Raw genomic sequence first — 24,693 nt, forward strand, 5'->3', positions numbered from 1 at the left:
TCCCTGCCTTTCCATGAAACACTGAGGATTTGGGAAGTTTCTTACTTTGGTGAATTGACCTTGTTAAGTTGCCCATAGTGTGTAGGGATATTTAGGGTTAGGTGCATTACTTAGGGGTTACTCAGCAGAGGGTCGGTATAGACCTGTTGGACTGAAGGGCCTGCTTCCACACTCTAGGGATTCTGATTCAGAATATAGTTCTGTGTGCGCGTGCACACACACACAAAAGAAGGCCTCAAAAACTAGTAGAAAAACATTGTGGGTGGGGTTGGCTTCATAGCTGAGCACAACCTGTGTTCCTATGTTGCATTAATAGTGAGCACTACCAAAAGTCACTCAATATCGATCATCATTTGGGAGCTTTGCTACCTTTTCTCACACCCAGGGAATGAGGGCAATTCTTGCTCCGTAGCAGCCACAACGTGTATTTTACAAGATCATCAGACAGCACCTTCCAAATCCATGACCACTTCCACTCGAAGGACCAGGGCCACCTGCAAGTTCCTCTAAATCACTTGCTAATCTGACTTGCAATCCCTTCACTATCACTGGGTTAAAATCCTGGAATTTCCTCCCAATTGGCATTCTGGGTCAAGCATAGCAGGTGACTACAGTGGTTCAATGCAGCAGCTCATCACCACTTTTGCAAGGTGCGACTAGGGCCATGCAATAAATGCCAGCCCAGCCAGCAACACCCACATCCCATGAATGAATGAATAAAAAATGAAACTGATGTGCTACATGATAGCTAAGCTTATGCTCTTGATCCACACTGCCCCTGTTTCAATATACAGCACTGCCTTCATGCAAACAGAAGCAGAGAGAAGAGGATAACTTTATTAAATAGAAAATATCAAGAATGTATTGGAAATAGAAAGTGACCAAAAAGGTGAAATAAATGACATTTTCACTGGCTCCCTATATGTAAGGTAGCCACATAATAACAGAAGTAGGAGAGTGTCAGTCAAAAATGGGAGTACCAAAAGCTAATACACAGCAGGGACTGCTGGTCATTCTTCTGTTTCCTTGGACTACTGTGAATTACTTTTTTTAAACAATTTGCAGAGGGGCTATAGTCACCAATAAATATCTGAATCACTCAAACTGGGGTTGAGTGCAAGTGCTGATGATGGGGAATGAAAACAGGAAAATATCCACTTGTTTGCTCAGACACCTGATGGACAATGGGCTCCAATAACTGCTGTGTTGTTACGCCTGCATCACTGGCCTCGACTCCTTTGCTTCCAATTTCACTCCGGATCCTGCAAATCCAGTCCCACCCTGTGTCCAAAGAAACAACTGGTCAGCGAGAACTGCAATCCCTTAATCTTTCTCTTGCAGCATCTAAAAGATCATAAATCCAAAGTCCTCCAGCAGGAAGAAGTTAATTACACAGCATCATCAGGACGTGCAAAAGCAGCAGCCAATGACATTCCATATGCAAAGACAGGAATTGCTGGTGAAACTCAGTAGGCCTGGCAGCATCTGTGGGAAGAGAAACAGATCTATTGTTTCGAATCCAGTAACCCTTCGGTTCTGGACTCAAACGTTAACTCTGCTCTCACTCCACAGATGTTGCCAGATATACTCAATTTCTCAGTTTCAGATTTACAGTACCTGCAATCCTCCGATTTGCTCTGCATATATAAATCTTTTCAAAGCAATTCTTCTGCAGTTGTACAATTCAACTAATTTCCCACAACACACTCCAATTGTAGAAGAGTAACTGCTCTACCTTGCCTCGTACAATGAGGGGTTAATTTGTTGCAGTGATGCTGGTGGCCAGCTCACCAGAGTATTCAGGGCTCTTCTTCATGAGATCTTTAATGCCCAGATCAGAGGGCAGACAGGTTTAATGACTGAGCTGAAAGATGGTACCTCAGACAGTGCAGCACTCCCTCAGTAATGTACTGGAGCATCAGCCTAGATTATTGTGGTTCTGTTCGCCGAGCTGGGAATTTGTCTTGCAAACGTTTCGTCCCCTGAGGATGTCACCTAGACAGGGGACGAAACGTTTGCAAGACAAATTCCCAGCTCGGCAAACAGAACCACAACAACGAACACCCGAGCTACAAATCTTCTACCAAACTTTGAGCCTAGATTATGTGCTCAAGTCTCTGGGATGAGACTTAAACGCAAGACCTCTCATAAAGATGGGAAACAGAACAGATAGTGACATTACTGGACTGCGAGAGAGTCATGTTTCATCCACTGACCCACATTCTGAGTTTTCCACATGGTCATTATTGTGCTTTCTGATCTGTTACTATGCAGAATTAAAAACTGTAGTTCAGAATACCTGATCTAATGGAAATGGAAAAAATGGATAGCTCTTTCATGGAGCTACGATAGCAGGGTGGGTTGAATAGTTGTTTACTAGGCTATTGAGAGCTCAGGAATGAACTACCAGCCTGTGGAGTATATACTCATTCCCTGCCAGCCTTATAGAGGGAGCTGGATTAATAACTGAATCAAGTATCAAGTGGAGGAGGAGATGGTCTAGTGGCATCATCTGGGCTGTTAATTCAGAAACCCAGGTAATGTCCTGGGGACCCAGGTTCGAATCCTGCCATGGCAGATGGTGGAATATGAATTCAATAAAAATCTGGAATTAAAAAGTCTAATAATGCCAATTATCAGGAAAACCCTATCTGGTTCACTGATGCCATTTAGGGAAGGAAACTGCCCTCTGGGCAAATCAGGGATAGAAAATAAATGCTGGTCTAGCCAGCAATGCCCTCATCCCATGAATGAATCGGGAAAAAAAAACACATTGCCAATGTGCTTTACTGGATTAAATCTTGATCCACTCAAGTAGTCAGAGAATTTTCCAAAATAAATTTATTGCCCGTCTGTTTTTTCTCCCCGGGCTTTGTCACCTCTGGGATTACCCATTTGCTGGAAAAAGGCAGGAGGTGTTGAACCACAAAAAGGTGCTCTGGTCCATTTCCTTATGCTGATATGCAGCACTCAGTCAAGAGATATGAAAAGGAACGCACACATATACAGCTGAACACAATGCTTTCGCTCACCCTCTGAATCAGGATTATGTCCTTCTCTGTCAGTTTCGCTCCACTGATCGGATCAACCATGTCATGTTTAATCAGTTTCTCCACGCACTCCATGGTGACCACAGACCCTCTGCAACCAGTTGAAAAAAAAAAATCACAATAAACCAAGGTAACTAGATAAATGATTCTCACCTCGGGCGACTGTCTGTGTGGAGTTTGCACAGACTCCCCGTGTCTGCGTGGGCTTCCTCCAGGTGTCCGGTTTCCCCCCCCCCCACAGTCCAAAGATGTGCAGGTCAGGTGAATTGGCCATGCTAAATTGCCCAGTGCATTAGTCAGGGGCAAATATAGGGTAGGGGAATGGATGTGGGTGGGTCACTCTTCCGAGGAGTGACCCTCCAACTGGGAGTTAATCATAACATTACAAGAACCAGGAGCAGTGGTGGACTGCATGGACTACTGAACCTGCTGCACCATTCAATATGATTTTGTAATGCAAAGGCTCAGGCTAATACCTCACCCAGGGAGAGGAGTTCAATCCCACCATGGGGTGGCATGATGGTTAGCACTGCTGCTTCACGGTCGTTGGGGGTTGGGGGGGGGGGGAAAGAGGGTCTGCGTGGGATGCAGTTTGGAGGGTTGGTGTCGACTCAAATGGGGCTAAATGGCCTGTTTCCAGATGTACTGTAGGAATTCTATGATTTCCTTCTGTGGGCAGCTTGTAGTAGTTAAAATCAATTCATTAAAAATATCTGGAATATGAAGCTGGGAGTTTAAGGTCTTGTGACACAGCAGTAGCTCCCTGAGCTCAGGGCTCGTGGTGTGCATTCAAATCCCATACAGTCCAGAGATTCGCCATAACATGCCTGAATAGCTTGAATTAAAAATATGCACGCAAGTGAGAGTCTCAGAAATGGTAGCCACAAAACTATCACTGATCATCTCCAACAACTATTGTCTGTGGGTAGTGGGGTCACAGGTTCAAATCCCACAGCGTTCATGGAATTTAAATTCAATTAATAAAAATGTATAATGCAAAACTAATCTTAGTAACACTGAAACAAACATTAACAATTCTCAAAACTCGTGAGAAGGCATACTTTGAATATTTAATGCATTTTATGAGAGGGAGGTGTAAATTTCCAAATGACCATATATAATCGATAACAATGTCTCTTCTGGCTATGGCTTGCATTCTCCAGGTTTCTAGGCAAGCCCTGGAACCACTATTCCACCCTTCCTGATAACAGGCAAATCAGTTTGGAGCCAAAGCGAAAGGGGAGATGGACCCCAATTGTCCTGAATCATATCGCTGGTCTACTGGCTACCAATGTTAAGCACTAGAAACTCCTCAACTGCTAACTCTGAGGTTGATCCCTTGAGCGATGTGAGGAATGGTAGATTTCCAGATCCACGGTCTCCCCTCTGCCAAACGCTATAGAACAACAAACAGCTTGTATTTGTATAGCACCTTGATACAAGCCCAAGGCTTACCACAGGGAGTGGTTATCAAACAATATTCAACGCTCAGCCCCATTATGAGATATTAAAGTTAAGTGACAGCAAGCTCGTGAGAGAGTTAGGATTGAAGCAACAATAAAAAGAAGGATACTCATGTTAAGGTGGGGACCTCCAGAATTTAGATCTCAAGCAGGTGAAAAAGTCACAGATGTGCACAAGGGCAGAATTTGCAGAGCAGACGGTTGTAGCTGGTTGTAGAGGTTAGGAGGAGGAGGACACTGGGTTATGAATCGGAGGGAGGTGTCATAGGAATGGTGGGCAGTAGCCCATAGGGCACTTACGATGGTCGAAGCACAGCACATGGCACAGAGTTTCCCAGAACATCCCGTGTCACCGCACAGACATAGCGCTCCTGCCTCGTGATCAGCTGTACACGGTCCAGCTTATTGTCAACTGGCAAGAAATTGACAGGAATCAAGTCTTTCATCTTCAGAGGCTTCCCACTCATCGGGCAGTAGACAGTCTTATCCTGCAAGAGACAATAAAAAAGGCACTGTAACAATTCAGAGACACGGCTGTGACAAGCATATGGAATAGCCCGCTATTTTATTCCCCATAGCAGGTCCCTCTTATTAATCCCAACTTCCATCCCTATCTCAATAAGTCCCAATAAATGTGCATTACTTTAGAAAAGAAATAGGACTGTAAACCATTTGGCCCAGCGAGCTACCTCAATAATGATTGTTGCTTCAACTTGACCCCAACCCCAGTCCCAATTTTCTTATTTCCATAAGATCTCAAAAATCTCAGTCTTAAATATGTTCCACAAGAGAACATCCACAACCCTCCAAAATAGTGAATTCTTAAGGGATTGGCAGGAGAAATTTCCGATCTCAGTCCTAAATCATCGCTTCTTTATCCTCAAACCATGTCCCCCTTTTTCTAGGTTGGCCAGCCAAGGGAAACAACCTCTCAGCATCTTCCCTGTCAAGCCCCTTCATAACCTTGAATCATTTGATGATACCACCTCACATTCTAGAATTTAATTGAACAAAAAGACAATTCAGTCATCCCAGGAACCAGTTAACCTTCACTGTCACTGTGTCCAAACTAAAATGGAGACCAAAACTGCACAAGGTATTCCAGGTGTGATCTCACCAAACTCTCAATTCATTGCCATTTAGCTTTTTCTGCTACCACTTTCTGGAACCATGTCTTGCAACCCTTTTCAAAGCCCGCGCTGTAAAAGGAGCAAATTAGGGGACAGATGTGACATATGACTTTTTTTTCTATTTAGATAGAGTCATAGAGATGTACAGCAAGGAAACAGACCCTTCGGTCCAACTCCCCTTGCTGACCAGATATCCCAACCCAATCTAGTCCCACCTGCCAGCACCTGACCCATATCCCTCCAAACCCTTCCTATTCATATACCCATCCATATGCCTCTTAAATGTTGCAATTGTACCAGCTCCAACACTTCCTCTGGCAGCCCATTCCACACATGCACCACCCTCTGCGTGAAAGAGTTGCCCCTTAGGTCTCTTTTATATCTTTCCCCTCTCACCCTAAAACTATGCCCTCTAGTTCTGGACTACCCCACCCCAGGGGAAAGACCTTGTCTATTTATCCTATCCATGCCCCTCAAGATTTTATAAAACCCTAAAAGGTCACCCCACAGGCTCTGACATTCCAGGGAAAACAGCCCTAGCTTACTCAACTTCTCCCTATAGCTCAAATCCTCCAACCCTAGCAACATCCTTGTAAATCTTTTCTGAACCCTTTCAAGTTTCACAACATCCTTCCGATAGGAAGGAGACCAGAACTGCAAGCAATATTCCAAAAGATGCATGTGTTAAAATGTCTTGAACCATCACACATTCTCTATCTACCTTGCAGCAATATTTTTAATTCTTGTATTCCAATTTGCTTGTCATAAAAGCTAACTTGACATTTGTCTTCCGAAACTGCTTACTAACTTTCTCCATTTCTTGCATGACATTAACATTTACAAGATTCACAATTTTTAAACTAATTCTGCTTTTCTATTCTTACAGCCAAAGTGAGGAATCTCACACCTTCCCATATTATGCTCCATCTGCGCACATTATTACCCATTCACTGAACTTGTCGATGTCTATTTGTAGCGTCTTTGTATTCTCAATTTGTTTTGTGCGCATGAACCTCTGGAGCAGTGCACTGAATATTTTCAGAATCCTGACCTGTCCTCATCAGTGAGCTAGGTAAAAACAATGACTGCAGATGCTGAAAATCAAATACTGGATTAGTGGTGCTGGAAGAGCACAGCAGTTCAGGCAGCATCCAACGAGCAGCGAAATCAACGTTTCGGGCAAAAGCCCTTCATCAGGAATAAAGGCAGTGAGCCTTTATCCCTCATCAGTGAGCTGCCAGGAGCAACCTGACACTCCTTTGCTCTCAGTACTACTGTACCTCATCAACACCCACCCAGGATCAATTTCATCAAGTGTGACTCGGAGGGTGAGACTCTCACACCTCTGAGGAGCCTGACTGTGATGATATCCGACAAGGGGAAAGAGGTACTTGATAAAGTAGGGCTGAACTGGAGGGGTGTGGGATGGAGAAGAGTGGGCATGGCCACATCAATAATGCAGGCCAGGAACAGCCAACATCGGTCTTGGCTGCAACACATTCACAGTTGAATGGTCTGCCCAAAATCTCGGTATGCAGACAAGGACAGTCAACTGGCGTTAGGAGAGACATGGGCATCTTTGGAAACATTTGGAAGAGATGGTTCTGAGAGAGGACACACAATTGGTGAGAATTGAATACTGAGACGAACAATCTCTGATCTCTCACAACACAGAATTGTTTACCCTGGACATTACAGTATTGAAATGTTCTATAAACTTATCAGGTGAGCACTGCTGTGTCTTTCTTCCCCAGGAATCTGAATTGGCTTCAGGTCACAATGTGCTGCAGCTTTTTCTGCCACCATCTTTCTAGAATCAAGTCTTTTAACTCTTTTCAAAAGCTGTGGTGTAAAAACAAGCAGTCTAGGGGACTGACCTGGCATATGAACCTTTTGCCATCCAGATACACATTAAAAGTTTAGAGCCTTCAACACTCCCTGTCCACAAAAATGAAAGTTTGCCTTTATAGCTTTCCACATTTAACATATTATGCAAATATAATATTGTAATTACACTGTTCCACCAGTGAGGGCAGTGTACTGCAGCAAAACAGCTCTACTTCAATCAGCCCGAATATTCTGCTTCATAGATTATCATTTTTCTTAACTGTAAATAGTGTAAAATCACTTCATATGAGGGAAGAATTGGTTCACAGACTTGTCCTCCTAATTTCTCCCATCCTTTCTTCTGTCTCTGAACTCAAGGAACTAGATCCATCAGCAGTTCCTCTCTACCCCATGCAAATGACTACTTTCCATGCAGTCCCTACATTATGACAGTCACTATGCTTCAAGTGTAAACTTACTCTCACTCACTCTAGCACAGGAAAGGAACTATATAAACACAAATTGGTTAGGCCACTTTTGGAATACTCCGTCCAGTTCTGGTCTCCCTGCTACAGGAAGGATGTGTGAAATTTGAAAGGGTTCAGAAAGGATTTACAAGGACGTTGCCAGGGTTGGAGGTTTTAAGCGACAGGGAGAGGCTGAATAGGCTGGAACTATTTTTTTCTGGAGTGTGGGAGACTAAGGGGTGACCTTATAGAAATTTATAAAATCATGAGGGGCATGGACAGGGTATTTTCCTCAGAGTAGGGGAGTCCAAAATTAGAGGGCAAAGGTTTAAGATGTGAGGGGTAAGATTTAAAAATAGACCTAAGTGACAATGTTTTCATGCAGAGGGTGGTGCATGTATGGAATAAGCTGCCAGAGGAAGGGGTGTAGGCTGAAACAATTACAACATTTAAAAGACATGCGGATGAATAGGAAGCATTGAGAGAGATATGGGCCAAGTGCTTGCAAATGGGACCAGATTAATTTAGGATATCTGGTCAGCATGGACGAGTTTGACCGAAGGGTCCGTTTCCTTGATGTACAATTCTGTAACTCTTAAGTCTTGCCTTTCTTTATGCATGCCTAGATAGCAATGGTGGCTGACTATTCAATTTTGGACAGCTGCATATCACAAGTCTCCATTTCTCTCTCTCACAGTGGTTCCATAGCCAGCACAACAACAACTCAAATCACAAATGCCACCCACTTCTCAGTGCAAGCTAAACAATATTGCAAGTGGGGATCTCCAAAAGGACAGTGGCAATAAAAGGCTGTGAATCATATTGTTGCCCTGAATTCCTACATTACTCTTCTTGAAATAACTCAATCATCTTTGATCTCAGTACATGCCAAGTGACTACCTGTGATCTTCAGGTGGATAAAACTCAGGAAATGTAGGAACAACACAATAAGATCATTCAACTATTATAAATAAGAGGTGGTTTGGGAGAGACACAGGGCCCTGGTGTCCTTGCATGCTTGCTTTCAGTGACCAGTGCACAAGTGCAACAAGCAATCAGGAACGTAAAAATCATGCCGACCTTCATTTCAAGGGGGTTTGAATTCAGGAGCAGGAAGTATTACTGCACCTGTCGAGGGCACTGGTGAGTAGTGTGTGCAGTTTTGAGTCTCCATGCCCATGAAAAGATATGCTTGTCATAGAGGAAGTGCAGCTAAGGTTCACCAGACTAATTCCTGGGATGCCTCGAGGAGAGATTGCACCAACTGGGTCTGTATTGACTGGAGTTTATCAGAACAAGGTGGGGAGGGGGGGGGTCTCATTGCAACATAGAAAATTCTGACAGGGCTGGACAGACTGGGTACAGGGACGATGGTTCCCAACTGGGCAACCAGAATATAAGGTCTCAATCTCAGGATTAGCCCATTTTGGACTGAAATGAGGAGAAATTTCTTCACTCAGAAACTGGTAAATCTACAGAATTCTCTACCCAAAGGCTGAGAGGCAGGGGAGGAGAATGTTTTTTGGAGCAAGTGGATCAAATGAGAATCAATCGCCCCGGAGAACCTTACCGGTTTTCTCATGGCAGACACTTTCGCCTCAGGAGTGAGTGACGGGATCCAAAAACTGGGCAAGTGCTTTTCATCCTCTGGCTGAATGGGTTCTGTGCTGGAACCAGCCTGGGCCTCCCCTAGGGATCAGAGGGAAAAAGAGAAACAACAAACAAAGACTCTGTAAATGGTGCAGATTATTTCAACTTTCCAGCGCTATCAGTGAGAGAACCTGTCTGGGACCGGGGAAGGAGGCTTAAAGCCCACTGGGGAGCTGCTTTGTCCCATGTGGGAGGATCTCCATTTCTGAAGTAAGGATGCTGCAAAGTCTAGCTGTTTGCATTGATGACGCGATAGAGTTGAAACTTAGCAAATATACCTTCATTCGGATGTCAACTATAAGCCCGACTTCATTCCAAACAGTGCTGCTGCCTTTAGTGTTATGTTCTGTATAAGTTACCACAATGTAAGACGACGGCGGTGCGGTGTTAATCTCACTGGACTAGGAATCCAGATGCTGAGCCTAACACTGGGACACAGCTTCAAATCCAGCAACTAGTGGAACGTCAGTTCAGTATTCAATACACCTTATTAAAATTCATAAAAAGTCAATTTTTAAAATCTGGAAGTGAAAGCTAATCTCATTAATGGTGACAATGTATCATTACTTTCTTGTAAAACCCCACCTGATTGACTAATGTCCTTTCGGGAAGAACATCTGCCACCTTTTCAATCTGGCCAAGAACAAGGAGCAGGAGTAGGCAATTCAGCACCACAAGCCTGCTCCATCGTTTAATATGATCATGGTTGATATATCTCAGCCTCAATTCCACTTTCCCATCTGCTCCCATTACTCTTCAACCCATTGAAAATCTGTTTAGCTCCACCTTAAATTTACTCAATGTCCCAGCATCCAGCACACTCTGGGGGACTGAATTCCACAGATTCACATATAACCCTGCTTTCTGACCAAACATTTGCAATATAATTATTCTAATGAATGCACTGGATTCTATTTTACTGTCAATAACCGTTCACAATTTCAATTATTCAACTAATTTGTTTCTACAATTCAAAATTAGGACAGCTCAGTGGTTAGCACTGCTGCCTCACAGCACCAGGGTCCCAGGTTCGATTCCAGCTTTGGGCGACTGTCTGTGTGGAGTTTGCACATTCTCCCTGTGTCTGCGTGGGTTTCCTCCGGGTGCTCCGGTTTCCTCCCACAGTCCAAAGATGTGCAAGTCAGGTGAATTAGCCATGCTAAGTTGCTCGTAGTGTTAGGTGCATTAGTCAGAGGGAAATGGATCTGGGCGAGTTACCCTTCAGAGGGTCGGTGTGGACTGGTTGGGCTGAAGGGCCTGTTTCCACGCTGTAGGGAATCTAATCTAATCAAAACACGCATCTTTTGCATAAGGTGGCATTTACAGGATGGTATGTTTCATCTACATGTGACTCCTGACCCACAAGCAATGAGGTTGACCCTTAACAGCCCTAGAGAGCACCCACTTCTCGTCGCATGGCCTATTAGCGATGGGCAACAACTGCTGGACAGCAGTAGCCACATCCAATGAGGTCAGGGTGGAAGGTGTTAGTAAAGTGGATGAACTGTTCAACCTCCTCATGGGAGCACGAGGTAGTGCCGATACAGTCATCGATGTAGCGGAGGAAAAGGTGGGGGCTGGTGCCAGTGTAGCTTTAGCAGAGGAAAAAGTGGGGGTGGTGCCAGTGTATCTACACTGGCACCACCTTTTCCTCCGCTACATCGATGACCGTATCGACACTACCTCGTGCTCCCACAAGGTTGAACAGTTCATCCACTTTACTAACACCTACCACCCCGACCTCAAATTCACCTGGACCGTCTCAGACTCCTCCCTCCCCTTCCTAGACCTCTCCATTTCTATCTCGGGCGAACGACTCAACACGGACATTTACTATAAACCGACCGACTCCCACAGCTACCTAGATTACATCTCCTCCCACCCTGCCCCCTGTAAAAACGCCATCCCATATTCCCAATTCCTTCGCATCCACCACATAGGCTCCCAGGAGGACCAATTCCAATACCGAACAATCCAGATGGCCTCCTTCTTCAAAGAGTGCAATTTCCCCTCAGACATGGTTGACGATGCTCTCCACCGCATCTCCTCCACTTCCTGCTTCTCCGCCCTTGAACCCCGCCCCTCCAATCGCCACGAGGACAGAACCCCACTGGTCCTCACCACCACCCCACCAACCTCCAGATACATCGTATCATCCTTTGTCATTTCCTCCACCTCCAAACAGACCCCACCACCAAGGATATATTTCCCTCCTCTCCCCTCCCCTCCCCTATCAGCGTTCCGGAAAGACCACTCCCTCCGTGATTCCCTCATCAGGTCCACACCCCCCCTCCCCCACCAACCCAACCCCCACTCCCGGCACCTTCCCCTGCAACCGCAAGAAATGCAAAACTTGTGCCCACACCTCCCCCCTCACTTCCTTCCAAGGCCCCGAGGGATCCTTCCATATCTGTCACAAATTCACCTGCACCTCCACACACATCATTTACTGCATCCAATGCACCCGATGTGGCCTCCTCTACATTGGGGAGACAGGCCGCCTACTTGCAGAACATTTCAGAGAACACGTCTGGGACACCCGCACCAACCAACCCAACTGCCCCGTGGCTGAACAGTTTAACTCCCCCTCCCACTCTGCCAAGAACTTGGCCTCTTCCATCACCAGACCATGGCAACACGACGCCTGGAGGAAGAGCGCCTCATTTTCTGCCTAGGAACCCTCCAACCACAAGGGATGAATGCAGATTTCTCCTGCTTCCTCATTTCCCCTCCCCCCACCTTTTCTCAGTCCCAACCCTCGGACTCAGCACCACCTTCTTGACCTGCAATGTTCTTCCTGACCTCTCCGCCCCCACCCCCCCTCCAGCCTATCACCTTAACCTCCTTCCACCTATCGCATTCCCAACACCCCTCCCACAAGTCCCTCCTCCCTACCTTTTATCTTAGCCTGCTTGGCACACCTTCCTCATTCCTGAAGAAGGGCTTATGCCCGAAACGCCGATTCTCCTGCTCCTTGGATGCTGCCTGACCTGCTGCGCTTTTCCAGCAACACATTTTTCAGCTCTGATCTCCAGCATCTGCAGTCCTCACTTTCTCCCAGCACAGAAACAGTCCAACCAATCAATGCTGATCATAATTCCAAACAAAACTAGTCCCACCTACCTACACTGGGCCCGTATTCCTCGAAACTCTTCCTATTTGTGTACTTACCCAAATGCCTTTAAAGTGTTGTAACTGTACCCACATCTACCACTTCCTGAGGAAGTTCATTCCACACACTAACCACTGTGTACAAAAAAGTTGCCCCTCACGTTCTTTTTAAATCTTTCTCCTCTCACCTTAAGAATATGCCCCCTCGTCTTGAAATCCCCCACCTGAAGGGAAAAGAAACTTGTCATTCATCTTATCTATGCCTCTCATGATTTTATAAACCTCTGTAAGGTCACCCCTCAACCTCCTACGCTCCAGTGAAAAATGTCCCAGCTTGTCCAGCCTCTCCCTTTAACTCAAACTTTCTGTTCCCTGCAACGTCCTGGTAAATCTCTTCTGAACCCTCTCTTGAAACACTTTCCTTCAGGATCTTTTACATTCACCAGAGAGGAGAGGTGGGGCCTTAAGGTAACACCTCAACCAGAAGGGAACACTCTGTCAGGGCTGCAACAATCTGCTTAAAGACTTGTGTGAATCTCCAACTTTCACACTTGGAGGCATGAGTTCAGTCCAATGAGCCTCTACATGCTTACAAACATGGACTAGTGACACACTGATATAACAAAGAGAGTTAGCCTTGGATGGCCACATGTCTTCAGTTAAGAGCTGTTTTTCTCATTCGTGTCATCCATTCAGGAATGTCACAAGTGCAAGTCCCACTCCACAGGCTTAGACACCCAATCTACAGCTGACATTCCTAAGTGCATTCTGATTGGTCAATGTTCCAGCACTGAGCTGGGCACAGACAATTCCGTTTTAAAACAAAGTGCAGGGCAGTCAGTCCTCCATGTGGGACAAGATTTATCCTTCGACAACAAAGTGGTGATCTGGTCGTTGCTGTAGGTTTCTGTGGGAGCTTGCTGTGTACCAATTGGCTGCCAGATTTTCTCCATGAAACCAGTTCAAAAGAATTGGCTGTGAAGCCATGTTTCAAACAGGCCAGTGTATAAAAGGCGTTACACAAACGTATATCATTCCTACAGAAAACAGAGACGGGAGACAGACATTTTCACAAGTGGTGTGTTTTGCCAAACCCCACCCCCATCCAGGGGAGAAATGTTGTACTAGCTGACGGCACTTCATCTGCCCCAGGACAGCCTACCCCCTTTGGAGCTGAAGGGATTCAGCGGCTTGCTGACGATGGTCGACTCTTTCTCCAGGAATGCCTTGACTTTGGTCTCCTTCTCCGCCTTCGCCAGTTCTGCCAGCTCCGTCTTCTTGACGTTCTTCTGTTTCTCGTAAGCCTGGGAAATTAAGACAGAAAAGAAATTTTACAATTCTAAGTACACGTAACCGAGGCGCAGGGTAATACTCACAATTGCCTGTGCAACAACAAGTCCCTGATGTCTCTTAGGTCAATCAAATTGTCAGAATATAGTGCAACAGTTAGCACTCTGGAATTTGAATTCTGCCATCTGAGTTCAAATCTCAATGGAACCGTGTTTCATGTTGTCCGAGCAATTGTTAAATCTGGGAAGACACCTCTGGGTTATTCGTAGCTGAGGGACCGTTTACTGGAGACAATGGTCTAGTGCTAATGTCGTTGAATCGAGAGACTGATGTTCTGGGAAGCTGGGCTCAAATCCAACCATGGCAGATGACAGAATTTGAATGGAATAAAAATCTGGAGTCAAAAATCTAACGATGACCACGAAACCTGCCATTAAAACTCCATCTAGTTCACCAATGGCGTTTTAGGGAAGGAAATCTGCCATCCTCACCCAGTCTGGCCTCCATGTAACTTCAGACCCACAGCAGTGTGGTTGACTCTTAACCACCTCTCTGGGCTGAATGATACAGGTGTCTGACACAATCTCAAGGGCAACTAATGAGGTCACAACGCCTACAATCCATGAGTGATATATATTAAAACAAACAAACACCAAAGCCTTTCCCAGAAGTCACTAGGAACATGTCCAGGTGTAATCACTGTGGGCATTTACATACAACATGCATTTCTTCTGCCCTAATGGAGCTATCTGATACTATCCATAAAGAGCAGAGAAACTCTGAACAACACGTGGTTAAGATACTTTACTAAATCAATGTAATGTTAGTAACTTGAGCACTGCATCCAGTTCTGGTTGACTTTATCGAAGGACATGATTGTACCCAAGAGAATGTGAAGGATTCTTTTTTTAAAAACCAGAAATGGTACCACTATTGGGTCAGGTTGGAGAAAGTAGAGTTGTTCTCCATGGAGATTGAGGGGAGATTTGATCAAAGTGTACAAAATTATGACAAGTTTGGACAAGATAGATTTAAAAATAAAAGCTCTTCACATTAACTGATGGTAGAAGGGCTGGAACATGAGGAAGAACGTTTTTTTTTACATAAATGCAGTAAGTGGCAATGACCAAACAGAGTAGATAGGAAGAAACTGTTTCCACTCATGCAAGGATTGAAATCGAGACAACACAGGTTTAAAATAACTGGCAATACAAGCAAAAATAATATAGGAAAAAAGCTTTAACATGCAGTGAGCAGTTAAGGTTCTGCAAAACACAGTGTGCTGGAAGCATTCAGAAGAGAAATCAGCTGCTCACTGAAAAGGTGCCACAGACAGTCCCAGTTCATGGATGAGATGCCTTACAGGGGTATATTAACATCAATTACAATTCATATTAATTTTAATATTTATTGGCTTCCTCATTCTTATAAATGGTTATTTTATATGGTCCTGTATGGTTCCAACTTCTATCAAATCGCCTTGCGGTCGTATCGAGAATGGAACCTCACAACCTGAGGACTGCCCATGTGTACGGGATTACAGGGAGAAGGGCACAAAGTAAGATATTCATTCAGAGAACCAGGTACAGATGCAAGAGGCCAGATTGGCATCCTTCTGCACCATAATTATTCTGTGATAACTCCTTCTGTACTGTGTATACTGGATTTAACCACAAAATCTGACCGGGGCTGGCTGACTCAAAATGACTGGATTGAAGTGTCTCTCCCTTTATCCTGATATATTTGTATAAATGTGCGAATTAGAAGCAGGAGTAGGAGTCTAGTTTGCTAGGCTTGTCAATAAGTCAATGGCTGAGCTGATTACTCTACATGCCCAGCTATCCTTAATAATCTACTCCCAACAATCTATCACTGCCTTAAAATATGAAAGAATCTGCTCCCAACATCTTTCAAGGAAGATTTTCAAACCTCAAAAAAAATTCTCCTGGTCTGACTGAACTGGATAGCTCCCTTATTTTAAACCAGTGACCCCTAGTTCTAGATTCTACCACAAGAAGAAACAGCCTCTCTACGTTTATCCTGCCAAGATGGGCAGCACGGTGGCTCAGTGGTTAGCACTGCTGCCTCACAGTGCCAGGGACCTGAGATCAATTCCAGCCTCGGGCGACTGTCTGTGTGGAGTTTGCACATTCTCCCCGTCTGTGTGGGTTTCCTCCCACAATCCAAAGATGTGCTAGCCAAGTGAATTGGCCGTGCTAAATTGCCCATAGTGTTAGGTGCATTAGTCAGGAGTAAATATAAGGAAGTGGAATGGGTCTGGATGGGTTGCTCTTCAGAGGGTCAGTGTGGACTTGTTGGGCCGAAGGGCCTGTTTCCATACAGTAGATAATCTAAACTCAGGATCCTATGTTCCGGGAATATCATCTCATATCCTTACGTGCTATATTCTTACTGTGAGGAGGATGCAAAAAGGTATCTAGACAAGCTCAGTGAGAGGCATGAACATGGCAGATGGAGTATATTGTGGAAAAATGTAAATTTATTCACATTGGTAAGAATAACAGAAATGCATGGATTTCGTAAATGATTTAGATTGGGAAATGTTGATATTGAAAACAGACCAGGGTGTCTTTATCCAAGTCATTAAAAGTGAACATACAGGTGCAGCTGCAAGAAGGTAAATGGTAAATTGGCTTTTATTTAAGGCAGATTGAGTACAGGAGGAGAGGTGTCTCACTACAACTACATAGAGACTCGGTGAGGTGACACATGTAGTATTGTGAAGCAGTTTTAGATCCCTTATCCAAGGAAAGGCACACTGTCTATTGAGGATAGATGCAGGAAAGATGCTTCTCCTGGCTGGAGGGTCTAGGACTAGGGACAGAGTATTGGAATAAGGGATCAGCTGTTTAGTACTGAGATAAGGAAAACTGTCTTCACCCAGAGGCCAGTAAATATTTAGAATTCTTTCCCCCAGAGGGTTGTGGAGGTTTAGTCATTCAAGAGAGATATCTGTGGGTGTCTAGATATTAAAAGGTACCAAAAGCTATGGGGATAATGCAGGAAAATAGCGTTAAGGAAAATGGTGCAGCAGGCTCAAGGGACTTCAGTCCTGACCTGAAGTACCAACTCTCCTGCTCCTCCGATGCTGTTTGACCTGCTGTGCTTTTTCCAGCTATGCTTTTAGTGACTCAGGCTCAAGGGCCTGCTATATTTCCTATTGTCCATTACATGTGTTAGAAACCATTGAAACTGTCCTGTGTACAATCTGTTCATTTGGTGTCACGCTCTGTTGGGAGTGCTTTCAAAGTGTTATCTCTTCCGATCTTTATAATAAAGAATCAGGGTCTCTTATCGACGCCGAATCAAAATTTCTCTCCACATTCCTTCTTGCTATAATAAAAGCCTGCCCAAACAGCACAGTATGCGTCCTTCCAATAAACTTTAAGCCTCCGATTTACAAGGTCAACCTCAGCCGGAGGATCTGGAGAATTCATATCAGCCCAGGGCTCCCAGTCACAACACCATCAGCTGCATTCTACCCAAACAAAAATTCATGCATGGACAAAAGGACAGAGTTCAGTTTGACTCCAATTACAGTCATTAGCAAATCAGCACCTACTCACTTGATCCACACTGCAAAACAGGTACTTGAACAAAGAGAAACATCAGAGGCTGATGGGTGACCTTCGAGAGGTTTATAAGATCATGAAGGACGTGAATAGGGTGAATAGTCAAAGTCTTTTCCCCAAGTGGTAGAGTCCAAAGCTAGAAGGCATAGGTTTAAGGTGAGAGGGAAAATATTTAAAAGGGACTTAAGGGGCAACTATTTCATACTGAGGATGGTGCACATGTGGAATTAGTCAAAGGAAGTGATGGACACTGGGACAACTACAATGTTCAAAAGGATCTGGATGGGTATATGAATAGGAAGGGTTTAAAGGGATATAGACCAAATGCTGACAAACGGGACTAGGTTAGGATACCTGGTTGACATGGACAGGTTGGACCAGTGGGTCTGTTTCCATGCTGTACAGCTCTATGACTAATTCCTGTGGAACATCATCCCACACAAACAAACAACTTCTGGCAGGGAGTGTATGGACATCAATAGCAACATCCTCTCAATTCATAGATAGCAAGAGAGGAAGAGAAAGAGGAAAATTGGGAAAGAATGCAGACAGAGTTTGAGAGAAGCAGTGGGACAGTGAGAAAGGGAGACAGACAGAAATGATACGAAAGAATGATATTCAGGTGAAGGGGGTAGCAGGATGAAGAGTTGAGAAAGGGAAATCTACCTTTATTCTCTTAGCAATTTCAGTTTTCTGGTGCAAGATATATTCCAGAATTGCTTCCTTTTCATATATATAACCATCAGGCCTGCATAATGAAAAAAAACAAGAAATATTCAGGGACAAATCCTTCAGCTTTTCAGCATTAAACACCAATGTATTTACGTTGAATAATATTCTGACCAGGCAGAAGATAAATACACTGAGGAATACAGATTTAAAGGTTTAATGCAGAAACAGCATCAAGTTAAGAAAGATCTTTCATTTTTAATCAGGACTGTTACAAGCTCAGTGCCAAAGCACTTTACAGCCAATGGAATGCTTCTGAAGCACAGACATTGTGGTAAAATAGGAAATATGGCTACCTTTATGCACAGCAAGTTCCAACAAACAACAATGAGATTATGGGAGTACAGCAGCAACATGATTACAATACAGGTCTGGCAACCCAGAGTCCTGCACCAATAGCCAAATTCATGAGTTCAAGTTCCACTGCAGAGGCTGAGGAATAAGAAGGCATGTAATTAATTGAGAACATGAAGTCTGAAACTGCAAGAGTGACTATAAAACTTCTGAACTGTTGAAGATACACCAGTGTTATTGTCTATTTCTGGTTGTAACCATTGAGTATCCTGCAACTATTCGTTACCGAGACAGATACAGACCAGATTTGCTCATTTTGATGGGAAGATTGTTCAGAATTACAGACAGCAATCCCAAAATACAATGATCTTGGGAATCTGATCTAATAAAAATTTGATTGAATCACTTGCTTGCAGAGAGCTCCAAGACTGACATAAAGAGACCGGTCACCAAAATGTTTTGTCTTGCACCCATCAGGATAAATGCGAGAATGTCAAATTTCAAACTGTCACAACAATTTATACTAAAAAGGAGGAAAGCATGTTGATTGGTTAACAAGTTGAACCTGATTGGCTGAGACATTGCCACAGAGAAAGTATCAGCAAGCAGATTGTCTTTGGGTTACCCAAAGACAATGCAAGGCTTGGGCATATTCCTTCTTTTTGCAGAGAATGGATCCCTGTAAATGAATGTATGTCATTTCTGGTAAGTGTAAACGAGCCATGTTGCAAGTTCAACTTATTACATTAATACACTGTCGATGTAGATATTAATGCACACAAAATCAGAATTTTTAAAAATTCAATTAGGGGGTTGACAGCCTCGCAGGCTAGGCCAACATTTGCTGCCCACCCCAGAGGGCAGCTAACAGTCAACCACATTGCTGTGGGTCTGGAGTCACATGTAGTCCAGACCAGATAAGGATGGAAGCTTCCTTTCCTAATCAACATTAATGAACCAGATGGGTTTTCCGACAATCAACAACCAGATTCTTAACTCCAGGTTACTTTTTAAAAATTGAATTCAAATACCATCATCTGCCATGGCAGGATTCAAACCACAGTTCCTAGAATATTATCTGGGTCTCTGAATTAACAGTGCAGCGATAATACCACTAGGCCATTGCCTTTCACAATAAATATTATCAGCAATATTCAAGAAGTATAGAGGACAGTGAAGAAGGTTACCTCAAATTACAATATGATCTTAATCAGATGGACCAAAGGGCTGAGCAGTGGCAGATGGAGTTTAATTAGATAAACGCGAGGTGCTGCAGTTTGGAAAAGCAAATGTTAGCAGGATTTATACACTTAATCGTAAGGTCTGAGGAGGTATTGCTGAACAAAGAGACCTTGGAGTACAGATAGCTCCTTGAGAGTCGTCGCAGGTAGAAAGGATAGTGAACAAGGCATTTGGTATGTTTTCTTTTATTGGTCAGAGTATTGAGTATAGGAGTTGGGAGGTCATGTTATGGCTGTATAGGGCATTGGTTAGGCCACTTTTGAAATATTGCATGCAATTCTGATCTCCTTCTTATTGGAAGGATATTGTGAAACTTGAAATGGGTCGGAAATGATTTACAAGGATGTTGGCAGGGTTGGAGGATTTGAACTGTAGAGAGGGTGAATAGGCTGGTCTGTTTTCCCTGGAGCATCAAAGGCTGAGGGGTGACCTCAGAGGTTTATAAAATCATGAGGAATATGGATAGGGTAAATAGACAAAGTCTTTTCCCTGGGGTGGGGAAGTCCAGAACTAGAGGGCATCGGTTTAGGTTGAGAGGGGAAAGACATAAAAGGGACCTAAGGGGCAACTTTTTCACGTAGAGGGTGGTGCGTATATGGAATGAGCTGCCAGAAGAAGTGGTGGAGGCTGGTATAAGTTAAACATTTAAAAGGCATCTGGATGGGTACTTAAAAAGGAAAGGTTGAGGGATATGGGCCAAATGCTGGCAAATGGGACGAGATTAGGTAGGGATATCTGGTTGGCATAGACGAGTTGGACCAGAGGGTCTATTTCCATGCTGTACATCTCTTTGACTCTATGACTCTAGTTTGATTTGCTCAGTCACCATTAACCTGATTACAGATACAGGAGCTACTACCACACATGGAGATCCCAGCAGGAGTTAGGTTTGGCTCCAAGGGATCCACAGCTTCCAAGAGAGGAATACCAAAGGGTGGGAAAATGAGAAGGACTCACGTTATAACTGGATCTGTGCAGGGTTGCAATGACAAACAGCAGCAGTCAAAATCCTTGATGGCATCTTTACTGAGGCGCAGGGATTGTGTCCCATACCCCGAAACAGCTGAGGGAGAAGGGAGAATCAGTCAGTTTATTGGGATCACAGCAGCAACCTTCCTGAGTAGGTTCATCCACAAACACCCTTCGGATCAAGGACACAAATTCATGAATAAATTCCTTGCGACAAATGCCCTCTGTCAATTGGTAGACTTGGAACTACGATGGCACAAGTAGCAGCTCTTGTTAAGCAGGTTCAGGACAAACAAGATTCCTGCACAGACAACTTACATTACGGAGGCCTCAGTACAAAATCTCTTTTGCACTTCTGGAGAGGCAGAGATACTACACATTATTAAGGAGTAACCCCTTTACAGACTAAGTAGCAACTAATAACCTTAAACTCAACAAATAAAGAGGCAATCGCTTGGATCCAGGGATTTGCATTCACTAAATAAATAATCCTTGAGAGAAACAGAGCAAACAGTTCAGAGTGATCATTGGTTTTGGCTCAGACTGTGACATAATATCTTTGATCTGAAAATGTTAGCTCTGTATGTTTTTCTTTTCACAGATGTTGCCTGACCTGTGGAGTGGTTTCCAGTTATTCTCCTATTAGTTCCAATTGTTAATATTGGGTAGACCAAAGATGCTTTTTATTACAAAGCCAGTTTCATTCTCATCTCCATCTCTCTCCCTCGTTGCTCTCTCAAAGTGACCTGAACTATGGGCAATCTCAGCGAGTTGCTCAACCCAGAAGATCTCTTTAGAGATGTCTGATCCTGACTGTTACTTCCACTCAACCTGCAGCATGTCTCCTCCAACTTGGCCCCTCATCTTGAAGAAAAATAACCCTAGTTGCCATTGAGAAGGTGATGGGGAATGAATTACCTCTTGTTCTACTGTAGTCTGTTCATCTGAATAATTGTATGGTGACGATGTTCCTGCAAGACTGAAGGAAGATTCAGAATTTGACCAGGTGACAGTAAAGGAGCAGACTAGCTACATCTTCCAGTCAGTGGCTTGGAGGGGGACTTGGAGGCATGGGCCTTAGGTCACCTCCCATTTATAACTCACGTACAATATTAAATTCACACTCCCATCTCCATTCCCGTACCTGTGTCCTTTTTCTTCTCGTAATAGGTATATACAGCCCCCGCTGTGCAGTTCTTCCCATGTCTTGTCATCACTTACACATCAGCCGTATGACCTGTAGGGACAAAAAGATTTTCAGCAAGCTGTTAGGAAGGCTAATGGAACATTCACCCTTATTGCAGCATGATTTGAGTACAGGAATGATGAAGCTTTACTTCAATTGTATAGGAGCATGATTTAGTTGCACCCACGTGTCGTTTTGGTTCGTTTATCTCAGGAAAGATATTATTTCTACAAACAAAGTGCAGCAAACAACTTAACCAGATTTGTTCCAGGGACAACTGGACTGTCCTTACGAAAAGAAATTGAGCAAACTTGGCTTATATTCTCTCAAGTTTCAAAAAGAAATGAGAGGTGATCTCTCTTAAAATAGATGCAGGCAAGATGTTTCCCTGGTTGGGAACTGGTTGAGTTCAGAAACAAGGGGCATAATTTTAAAATGAGTGGGATGTGAGATGAGGAGATTTTTTTTTAAACTCAGAGCACTGTGATTCTTTGGACTTCTCTACCACAGATGATCATACAAATTGAGTCTTTGAGTCTGTTGAAGGAAGAGATTGATAGATTTTTGACATCCAAGTGTTCAGGGTTTCAGGATGGGAGTGAAGAAAAGGCATTGAAGTGTTCAATCAACCATGATCGTATTGAATGGTAGGGCAGGCTTGACAAGCTGAATAGCCTATTCCAGTTCCCATATTCCTCAACATCAGTGAATACAATGTCAATGGGGAGATAGTGACAAAGCAGTAATGTCACTGCACTGGTGGTCCAGGCACCCGGTTTAATATGCTGGGATCATGGTGACTTTAAAATTGAATTAATAAATCTGGAACACAAAGTTAGTTTTCAATAACAGACCATATTAACAATCATCAATTGTTGTTAAAAACAGTTTGGTTCACTAATGTCCTTTAGGGAAGGAAATCTGCCATCCTCAACCAGTCTGGGCGAAACACATCTCCAGACCCACAGCAATGTGACTCTTAACTGCCCTCCAAAATGGTCTAGAAGTCACGCAGTCCAAGTGTAATTAGGACTGATCACATTTCATAAAAGAACAACAAAAATCAATGAAGCTTTTCAGCCCATCAAAACTCAACAAGCAAAATCTTAAAGTGGAAAGGAGTTAAAATCAAAACATGATTACTTTAAATAGAGTGTTCCTATAGAAACTCTTGACATTTGAAAAACATCCATTTCATATGCATTAAATGTCAGGATAGCTTACAATCTCTGACCAAGAACACAACATTTTGCATTAATCTGAGAAACCACAATTGACCAGTGAAACCATTCTCTTTTAAACAAAATTTGGTGAGGGATAAATATTGGCCAGGACACAAGTGAGAACTGCATTATTCTTCTTCAGACAGTGACCATGGGATCTGGTCCATCCACTGAGGGACAGACATTTCTACTTGAACAGCTGCAGTATATTGTTGGGAGAGAGAGATCTAAGTGTTTGGCCCACCAATACTGAAGGAATGACAACGTAGTCGTGGCTTGGAGGGGAACTTGAGGTGTTCCTACATCCAAAAGGTGGCTCCTCTGACAGTGCAGCACTCCATGAATACTGCACTGGATTGTCAACTCAGGGCTATGAGCTCCATCGAGGTATCCCTAATGGACAGGCTGAAAGATGCATTTAAAAACGCACGATAACACATAGAATAAGGCTATTCGGCCCACAGTACCTGCACTAGCACTTTGATATACACAGCCTCAAGAGCCTTACAAAAGGTTCCCCTTCAAGCATTTATATTTAATGTCGTATTCAAAATTATTACTTCTTCTATTATTACAAACAAACACTTACCAAAATACCCCTTTAATTATAGATTGCTTGACTATTTTTATCCAAACCTGTACCTTTAATTCTCGTCTCAGATTCACCCAAACAACACAGGCCCTAAAACAGGAAGTGCGTTTGACATGACCCAACCGGAAGGAAACGTAGGCGCCGGCGCAAGGGCGGATGTGATTCCAAGGGCGGTGGTATGCGGCCGATGAGCATGCGCACACTTCTACGTACGTGCCGTAAATATTAAATTACTCGATGTGTATTTTGACTTGAAACACTGTAACACGTTCTAACGAAGAGGCAGAACGTTGGGGCCGCTTCGCTGCTGTATTTGCTGCAAGTGGTCGGGGGCCTTCAGCAGATGGTCAGCGACTGGCCAGTGTCAACCTGTGCGCGCCCCCTACAGCCCTGGAGGACCACTGGTCCCTGCAGCTCCCTGTATGTCCACCTGATATATACCTGGCCAACTGTGCTCCTAATTACCTGTATTATTAAAAGTCTTCGTGAGATCTGTATAGAGTATCACAGATTGTTACACAGTAGAAAGAGAACTTTCGACCCATGCTGTCTGCTCTGTTTCTCCAAATGACCACAAGATGAATGTAGGCCATTCAGCCATTGAATCTACTCCACCATCCAATTAGGTCATGGTTTTTCTGACACCAGGTTATAATCCCACAGGTTTAATTGGAAGCACTAGCTTTTGGAGCGCTGCTGCTTCATCAGGTGGATGAAGGAGCAGCGCTCTGAAAGCTAGTGTTTCTAATTAAACCTGTTGGACTATAACGTATTGTGTGATTTTAAATTTTGTACACACCAATCCAACACCAGCCTCTCTAAATCATGGTTTTCCTGATAATCCTAAACTCCACTTTTCTCCCTTTTCCCCACAACC

General features: G+C 43.9%; 2 protein-coding genes across 3 annotated transcripts in view; one reads left to right on the plus strand and one right to left on the minus strand.

Moving 5' to 3' along the window:
- Window positions 1-817: 817 nt before the first annotated feature.
- On the minus strand, window positions 818-24,043 carry nosip (nitric oxide synthase interacting protein). 2 transcript variants are annotated; one of them, XM_072588726.1, is made up of 9 exons: window positions 23,867-24,043; window positions 21,960-22,052; window positions 20,804-20,909; window positions 18,248-18,329; window positions 13,861-14,002; window positions 9,508-9,626; window positions 4,814-5,001; window positions 3,033-3,141; window positions 818-1,281 (listed from the first exon to the last, which is right to left on the minus strand). In XM_072588726.1, the coding sequence occupies exons 2-9, from the start codon at window positions 22,027-22,029 to the stop codon at window positions 1,210-1,212; spliced, it is 888 nt and encodes a 295-aa protein (XP_072444827.1). In that variant the 5' UTR covers window positions 22,030-22,052; window positions 23,867-24,043; the 3' UTR covers window positions 818-1,209. The 2 variants fall into 2 exon arrangements, with proteins under 2 accessions (XP_072444827.1, XP_072444826.1); XM_072588725.1 differs by having other exon boundaries at window positions 23,814-23,951.
- prrg2 (proline rich Gla (G-carboxyglutamic acid) 2) overlaps window positions 23,962-24,693 on the plus strand; it is a 42,541-nt gene continuing 41,809 nt past the window's right edge. The window contains exon 1 of the mRNA XM_072588731.1: window positions 23,962-24,025. The gene's annotated coding sequence lies outside the window, so the exon portion shown is untranslated. The remainder of the gene's footprint in view (window positions 24,026-24,693) is intronic.

This window comes from Chiloscyllium punctatum, chromosome 18 (assembly GCF_047496795.1).
Source record: "Chiloscyllium punctatum isolate Juve2018m chromosome 18, sChiPun1.3, whole genome shotgun sequence".
Lineage (NCBI taxonomy): Eukaryota > Metazoa > Chordata > Chondrichthyes > Orectolobiformes > Hemiscylliidae > Chiloscyllium > Chiloscyllium punctatum.